Source organism: Perna viridis, chromosome 2 (assembly GCF_037379345.1).
Source record: "Perna viridis isolate PV_CMFRI_1.1 ecotype Kerala chromosome 2, ASM3737934v1, whole genome shotgun sequence".
Classification (NCBI taxonomy): domain Eukaryota; kingdom Metazoa; phylum Mollusca; class Bivalvia; order Mytilida; family Mytilidae; genus Perna; species Perna viridis.
Genome location: NC_142446.1, coordinates 6,394,969 through 6,403,896, shown reverse-complemented (window position 1 = coordinate 6,403,896; position 8,928 = coordinate 6,394,969). Strand labels below are relative to the sequence as shown.

The 8,928-nt window shown below is 32.2% G+C and overlaps 1 protein-coding gene across 1 annotated transcript in view; it reads left to right on the top strand.

The window, feature by feature from the left end:
- LOC148623468 (uncharacterized) overlaps nucleotides 1-7,509 on the top strand; it is a 28,717-nt gene extending 21,208 nt beyond the window's left edge. The window contains exons 21-30 of the mRNA XM_088565265.1: nucleotides 228-563; nucleotides 790-955; nucleotides 1,241-1,425; nucleotides 2,551-2,801; nucleotides 3,866-3,968; nucleotides 4,098-4,218; nucleotides 4,632-4,801; nucleotides 5,049-5,379; nucleotides 6,330-6,529; nucleotides 7,099-7,509. Of these exons, the coding sequence (XP_088421391.1) occupies nucleotides 228-563; nucleotides 790-955; nucleotides 1,241-1,425; nucleotides 2,551-2,801; nucleotides 3,866-3,968; nucleotides 4,098-4,218; nucleotides 4,632-4,801; nucleotides 5,049-5,379; nucleotides 6,330-6,529; nucleotides 7,099-7,389 (2,154 nt within the window). The 3' untranslated portion in view covers nucleotides 7,390-7,509. The remainder of the gene's footprint in view (nucleotides 1-227; nucleotides 564-789; nucleotides 956-1,240; nucleotides 1,426-2,550; nucleotides 2,802-3,865; nucleotides 3,969-4,097; nucleotides 4,219-4,631; nucleotides 4,802-5,048; nucleotides 5,380-6,329; nucleotides 6,530-7,098) is intronic.
- Nucleotides 7,510-8,928: the final 1,419 nt, after the last annotated feature.

The window sequence follows — 8,928 nt, the reverse complement described above, 5'->3', positions numbered from 1 at the left end:
ATCAAATTATAAGGTTCATTTATTTTTTTAAAAGTTAAAACTAAATACTATTATTGTTTTGTTTTCATTACCAAAATCGATTTTTTTTCAATTAACTTTACACATACAACTGATCTGAAATCAGTATTACATGTTTCAAACCATTCAACGTATTTGTTTTCATAGAAAATTGTTTTACAAGTGCAAATCTATTTCGTTTATTTAAATATTTCGATTTCTTATTTAAGGACGTACATCTGGACTCGCACGTTAAAGTCAATAAAGGAGGAATTTTGTTAGATGGGACAACTGCCTTACGATACTCCAGAGATCCTTCCAAAACATTATTACTGACCACAAAACTAGAAGACAATTCATCTGGTAGTGAGACAAACTACAATCTTAACGTTGGAATCAAACATCCTTACACAACCGTTGACGTAGAAATGGCATCAAGATTAGAATCTACTGAATACAGTAAAATTGCTTCAATAGATGTGAAATACCTCACATCAGACAGACAGACTAAAAACGTTGTGTTAATGACTGAAATTAACAGTTTGAAAAACACACTAAAACTGGAGGTGAATAATTAAAATGAATTGTGTTTAAAAGTATTTTGCATTAATTACTCCTTGTATAGTGAGTTTTACAAAAAAAATCATACTAACTTTTTAAACATATTTGAACTAGAAAAGTAAAGATCTCAATCAATGAAATCAATTATAGCGCATCTTTGTGTCTCTTAAGTTTGTTCAGACTATTATAAGGTTTGTGAATTACTGCATCATGTGCTTTGATTTTTTTCAGCTTGATTCTCCAATCAAATCAATCAATGTAAAAGGCCAACTACAGACATCAGCACCTTACAGAATCAGTATTCAGAACTTGTATGACAATATCAAACCTATCAATGCTGAGGTCGTCCTCGACCCATCAGACACCAGTCTTGATGCAAGCATTAACTACGATATTGGTACGTTAATTACAAATACTCTGACTGCTCAAATTGTTATTTTTCCTGTGCTAGTTATGTTTCACCAGTACAAGACAATTCCCCTTCATCAAATCAATATCATTTTTTTAACTTGAGAAAATAATAATATCTTAAACTGAGCATTTGTTTGTATAAGAACCATTTATTTTATATTGGATATGAAACGCAATGTTAAGTGAATAAACTGACTACCGTATTTTAAGCGATGAATTCGTCATTGGATAAATTAAAAGATTGTCAGTGATGTTTCTTGAATTATTACAGACAATCCACAGAATATTCTTCATGTAAATGCTAAACTGGCTGATAGTACCGGACTTACAGCTGAAGTATACAGAAATGTGAACCAAAAGAGAATTGCTGATACCCTTCTTAACCTTCGCCTCAAGACTTCAAGAATACTGCATACTTCAGTCCATTGGAACCCTGACCTTCTCAAAACAGTCAAGGTGATACTTCTGCATGATTTATTTCAACGCCAAAAAGTGAATAAGACATTTCTACAAGAAAAAAAAAAGACAAAAACTGAAAGAGTAATCAAGGAAACTAAGATTCTAGTGGAAATCAAAAGAACGTACACAGACCAGACATGGATAAATGACACATACAAAAAAGAACATAAAATGAACCAAAATAACACGTACAAAGCAACAAAGGTAAAGGATTAACTTGGACTCAACTAAACACTGGGATAATGGACCAATGCACCGGTAGGGTAAGCGTCCTCTGCCTTTCTAGAAACATCTGCCGAGTTGCTGATAAAAAGTCAACACCAAGGTAGACGAAAGAGGGAAAGATAACTTTGACACGTTGAACAAATCAGATTTAATGGTGCAAATGGATATACGGTAACGATCCACGAATTCATTAGGGTAATCATTAAGCTTCCGTATTGATTACTTCAATCTTGTAGCAGCATAATCCTGTTCCTGAAGCCTAATTGTAAGAAGTCTAGCGCGGTGCAAAACGTCTGCGTAGTTACGGCAAGCTCTGGCATAACATATGAGTTGTGATATGTAAATTAAATACGCAGGTGCTGAAGGGATGCTGCCACAGATGAAAGAAAAGTTGACAATAAAGTAATCGCGTTTGTCGTATAGTTATCGAAAGTGCTTAGAAACTACAATCGTTCATAATAGCAATATAATACCGGATGCGATAATTTCTACCAAAATTAGGTGTAGTTACAGATGTCTAACTATACTGTCTCATATTAGCCAAAGTAAGAAAATAATAAATAAATTTTAAAAAAATATAGGAATTATGATGAAGTATGTACAATTTGAGGTAAACTTGAATGAAAAGGCGGGGGATTGATGTATAGATGTCATGTAGATAGATTCAGTGGATTTCTGTAATTAAATTCAATAATTGTTCCTGTGTGATGTAAGTTACTAGGTTTTGTGTTTATTTTTGTAAGGATTTTCTCTTATTAGATATTTCAGTATGACGTCTCTGTTTTATAATGGTAGACCTCAACAGTAAATCCCTTTAATTTATTTGTCTACAGTAGATACGGCAAGCTAGGGAAAGGTAAACTGTTTGATTAGCATGTTAATAATCTATACTTCCAGGTTGCTGGAATGAATAAAATCCGTAAATATGGAGACGGAATTAACAAAGTTTTGGAGACCACTTGGACTTCAGTAGAACAGGAGGTTCAACACAAACACTCCATAATTGTTACAGCAATCAAAGAAGATCTAAAGCCTTACCTGAAATCCTTGTCTGATAGAATTACCGACCTCAAGCGAATGAAGGCGAATAATGATTATTATCTCAAAGACATTTCCTCACATTTCAAGACGACTCAAAAAATTATCAGGTGAGACAATTACATTAACGAATAATATATCTTTTTAGGCAATGCCAATAAATGTACCTTTAAATATATCTCCTTTGTTCTTCGGTATCGTAATAAGTTAATGAAGAAGTCCTTTTTATTCAGTTGGTCAAATATACAAATACGTATCATGTATCAAAGATAAAAAAAAACATAGTTAGTCATACACTAGAGGAGGTAGGCTTATTTCCTCATATATTCTCAATTTCCAAACTTCAAGATGTCATGGCTTAAAATGTCTTAGAATATTATGCTATCGTACATGCCATACCTGTGAAATGGAAAAGTTGTATTTTAGAAAATAGATGTAGGCTAGATATAACTTGAAATAAATGTGTTGATAAATTAAAAAGCTAACAGAAATCGTTCAAATATTTTTTTAACAAATTCTACGTGGACCAACAAAATGAAAGTCCTTTCACAGTTCAATAAAAATGGAAGGGAGTTTTAGGCGAAGATGATTTGAATTGGCACTTAATTCATAAGAGTAGATATAGCATCCCCCCAAAAAACATTGATCCATTGAAGTTGGAATACTAGCGCTTTCCTTTTCAAATGTGGTCTAATAGAAGTCCAGCTATGAAAGGAAAGGAAGTTTTCTTCATACTTTTATAACTGTATATACAGCAGGGATTTCTGGGTTGCATTAGTATATGTGTTATGTCATTTGGTGTGGAGTGATGTTGTTCTGACCTTTATAGGCGAAGATATTAACAAAGAAGTGAATTATGTTTCGACGATGGCTGAATATTTTTTATGAATATGGATAATGAACCAAAACCAATTTTCAGTGATTTTTTAAAACATTTTGCAATAAACCTTTAAAACTTTGAGTTTTATTAATATCAGTAATGATTCAGTTATCAATAACAATCTGAATATTAAAATATTGTATACAATATTAAAATATTGTATACTTTTTTTCTGTATTTAAACACATGTATGATTAAGTATCATGGTGTGTGAACTATATACCCGTTTCTGTCTTATATTTATAAAAATACAAAAAGGTGTAATGCCATAAAATACGATTGCTTTATTTTTAGAAATCATGTCCAGAAAATGAAGGCCGACATCATTGAATTGACCAGAGATATCGATATGACACGATACAATCTGTACCTAGCTGAGGTTACACAACTTGTCAAGGTATTTTGAATTTAATTTTCTCTACCACAGAAATATCTGTTTTGTCTTTAATATTGTTAAAAAATGTTAACTTGATATATAATGAAAGTATCTGCTGGTCTTTACAGCGTAACACTTCGTTTGTTTCAGCTGACGGAGGACTTATCACTCCAATATTACTCTCAGATTGCTGATTTCGTCCACTCCGAATCATCCAAACTGTCGACATCAATTGAAAGAGTTTACAACAAGTATGGGAAGCCAGTAACAGGTAAATGACCTACTCAATCGATTTTTTTAAATAAACGATATAATTGGTTTTACCAGTAAAATTTATTGTATCAAAACAATTTCTTTATATTCGTTTAATTTACGCGTTTTTCAAATCGTGCGACTTCATAACATCTTTCTTTTTGATTCATTGATTTTTTTTGTTTTATTGTTTCGTTTTCCTTTTGTTATTTACGATATAAATTGTTACTCTATGACTGTACATTATGTTTGACAATATTTTGAAAATTATATTGCCTTTCATCCGACATCAAAAATTGAAAAAAACTACTTTTCACTTTAAATCATAACAAAAGCTCCATTATCCTCACCATTATTTTATGGTGAATTTCATAAAGCATATGTTAAGTGATGAACAGTGCGAAAAAAAAACATGACAACTTTCAATTTCAGCTTCAGTTTCCTCACTGTCTAGCAACAAAATTATAAATGCTGTAAAATCAAGACTGCCCACAATTCCTTTGAAAGAAATGGCTGACCAGTACAACACTGTCATATACAATACAAGAGAAACTTTTAAAAGCGGACTTACCAAAACTATGCCAACATCAGTTTATAACATGGTATGTCGTAGAATTTTGAAATACTGTTGACCTTTGCGTATGTTGATAAAAAGTAAATAAGAAATTAAGTATGACACAACACATGTAAATGATTTTACCTCAAAATAAAATATACACTTTCTGTCGTCGAAATATATTGGAACATTTGTTCTTTATGGAGTTTTACGTTTTTGTTTTGTTTATGTTTATTTTTCATTAATTTTCTTTTTTGTCTTTTGAGATGTACTTAATACAATAATTTTTGCAGGCATCATCGGCGTACAAATACTGGGAAATTGAAGAAAATATTCACTCAGTGTTTGCCAAATTCGTCAACTTCATCAAAAAAGATATTGAAGAGGAATTCAGCAATCTTAGAGACATCATACTTGATATGAAGAAAACTAAAATTACTGTGTATGACCCCAAAAAGGGTCATATTGAAATGGACATATATCTACCGTTGGAGATGAAATCTCTCCTAGAAATCGACAGAATGATTAATCCATTGGAAAATATCAGATCTCTGATCCCACACAGAAATCCTCTACCATCATGGGACGATATTTGGTCACACGTCGTACTACCAAACTTTGGAGGTAAGAAAAAATTATTTTTCTATGACAAATTTACACCTGGAAAATGGAAATATGCATTTTTGCCCATCATTGAAGACCGTAGAGTAACCTGTAGACGCTTTATTGTTTGTTGCTAGATATTTGGAGGAGACTGTCTCTTTGGTAACGATTACACATCTCCTGTTTTTATAGAAATTAAAACATGTTTATTTAATAATAATACCATTGTCTCAAAAATAGTAATCAAGGGAACCAAGATTCTAGCGGAAATCAAAAGAATGTAATCCAGGCTAGGTACAAAGACCAGATATGGGAATCAGATAAATACGACAAAAAACATAACTAAAATAATACATACAAAGTAACAAAAGTAAATGAGCAACTTCGACTCCACTAAAAACTTGGATCATAGACCAGGTTGGGTAAGCGTCCCAAAAGGAAGTATTTAGGGAATTATATTTTGCTTACAAGTACAAAAAAAAAACCAAACATGATTAGGAATGTTTTTTTAATTTAAAAGAGTAATCAAGGGAACCAAGGTTATAGCGGTAATCAAAAGAATGTAATCCAGGGACCAAGACCAGACATGGAAAACAGACATACACAACAAAAAACATAAAGTAACTAAAATCATACATACAAAGTAACAAAAGTAAATCAGCAACTCGGACTCCACTAAAAACTGGGAGCATGGACGAGGTGCGTCGTTAGGGTAAGCGTCCTCTGCTTTTTTAGAAACACCCGCCGAGTTGCTCATAAAAAGTCAAGTCCGGGGTAGACAAACGAGGAAAGGAAAACTATGACCCGTTGAATAAATCAGTTTTCATGGTGCTGATGGATACACCATAACGATCCACGAGTTCATGATAACGACCATAAAACTTCTGTAGTGATGACTACAGCAACATAACCCTATTCCAAAAGCCTATTTGTTAAAGAAATTCTTAACGAAGCAAATATTTATTTTGCAGCCCATGCTTATATTAATGGCAATCGTTACACAACCTTTGATGGTCAAGAATTTGACTTTAATGGCAAATGTAGTTACGTTTTGTCACGTGACTTCGGGCATGATAAATTCAGCATTATCCTGAACTATATGGCAAGACAAAAGAAGAAGCTCATTGTATTGTCAGCCACTCAAAATGTTCAAGTTTCACCTAATGGAATGGTAAGCATAAACACTTATCTTTTTCTTTTTCATGAAAAGAAAATCAAGTATATTAAGACAGAAGTTTTATACCTAAGGTACAATCTTCTTCTGAAGAAATCATATTAGTGTCAATGGATAGGAAATCATTCATGCTATTATACACATTTACGTCCAAAATAATTTCCAGAACTCTCAATGTACATTGACTATGAAATTAAGGATCAATTTAGTTTCCATTTAAAACTCACATATTATATATGTCACTGTATTTCATACTTGATTTTGAATGTGGTTCTTTATTCTTCATTTATTCATCACCGCCTACATAATTTGTAGTAATATAGTGTAATTGATTGGTGTCGTAAAGGATTTTGGTCATTCTCAACTTTACATTTTGTGCGTACACTATTTCATTTTCGTTATTTACTCGTTATCCATGTTCGTTACTTGCTCGTTATCTATGTTTGTTACTTGCCCCTTATCCATGTTTGCCTTCATTATATAATTCATTATTTTTTTTCTTTTTAAATTCAAAGAGTAACTTCCTACATACTAATAACTTAAACTATGTATCATGAATTTTCTAGGTACGTGTGGATGGTTCTCAAAAGAAACTTCCCTACGTTTCCGACGAACTAAGAGTTTCTCAAGTCGGAGATGAAATCTTTATCGATGGTCAAGGGTTTAACATCGTTAATGACTTAAAGAAACAATCTTACGAAGTTGACGTCAGCCACTGGTTTCATGGTAGAACTGCCGGACTTTTAGGTGTCCATGACAACGAACGTTACAACGATATGATGACATCAGACCGACACATTACCACTGATGTCAATGAACTTGCCAACTCGTGGCAAGTGGAGGAAAAATGCCGTTAATTGACTTGACGTTTTTGTGATAATTGATACCACTATAATTTCTATTTGGTTGTATTTGGTTTTGTTTATTCTTTTTTTTTATTTTACAAAGCATTGAATACAATAAAATTTTAAGCATTTTATCATTTTACTTTTTTGTCAACAATGACAATATCTTTAAGTATTTTTTCTGATTTAAAAGGTCGACACTGCTAGTTTTGCACTTTTTATCTCCTTTTTGAAAGTTTAAAAAAACTTTTCTTGAATATGAAACAAAAATCGAAAATGCGATTAATTCCCATTGGTCATTCAAAAGTCTTTACATGCAGATATAAGAAAACAGATATTAGCTCTAAAATATTTTGCCTTTTGCTTATTTTTTCAATTCTTTGAATGCGGAAAGAAATACCACCTTTCTACGGGAAAATGTTGTCATTTTTTTTCAAAATATGGTATGACTACTTTTATCATTTGCATGTATGAATTCAAACCTACACCGTTTAGCTGATAATCACTTTTTATTTTGTTTTATCCTATCAAAATTTAAGATAATTTGTCAAAAAGAAATTGCATCAAATCAGTTGAAACTAACTGCTGAATATGTACTGATTTATGTCCAAAGGATATTTTCGTTTGTCAGTGTGTTCAGTATGTTACTATCGTTCCAGATGGCGTCCCTTTACTTTTGTTTCGTTGATGTTACAGCTCCAATTCTTCATAAAATTTAAATTACGTCGTTTGTTTACACGCTCTCATATCAGATCATGTTATACCTAAAGAGTTATCAAGGGAACCAAGGTTATAGCGGTAATGAAAAGAATGTAATCCAGGGACAAATACCAGACATGGAAAACAGACATACACAACAAAGAACATAAAGTAACTAAATCATACATACAAAGTAACAAAAGCAAATGAGCAACTCGGACTCAACTAAAAACTTAGAGCATGTAAACCTATCTATGAATTGACCTAGTAATATGACAACAAATTTCTAAGACCAAGGACCAAAATGGTATACAAATGTAAACTTATCTAAGCGTCAAATTGTGTGCATGAGTGTAGGTTGATTGGTTGATTGATTGATTGTTTGTTTGGGTTAAACGCACGAGCAGCAATATTTCAGCTATATTCAGGCGATGAATATGAAATGGATGATAAATCATGAGTGTAGGCAACAGATCGTTAGGTGCTGAGAGTTATAAATTTGATTGGTTAATGTTCCAATTGTGTAAAAATAGCAATGTTTTTTTTTTTCGATATAGCTCGTTCAAGGCATGTAATGCGTTTGAGCATAATTGAGAAATCATTTTCACACATTAAAAACAACATGTTTGTAGAAAGTTTATGTTGAAATGGACAAAATGAGTCATAAAAGAAAAGAGTAACGGAAAGTGCTATTTTTGTCAACTTTGTTGTTATAGTGTAATTCAACGATATACGGTAGTGTAACATGTTTACTAGCGAAAATAACACAAAAAAAAAAAACGTAAAGGAGCAACTAATGCACTAAAAGGGGAAGCATGGAACAGGTGCACCTGTAAAGTAAGCGTCCTCTTC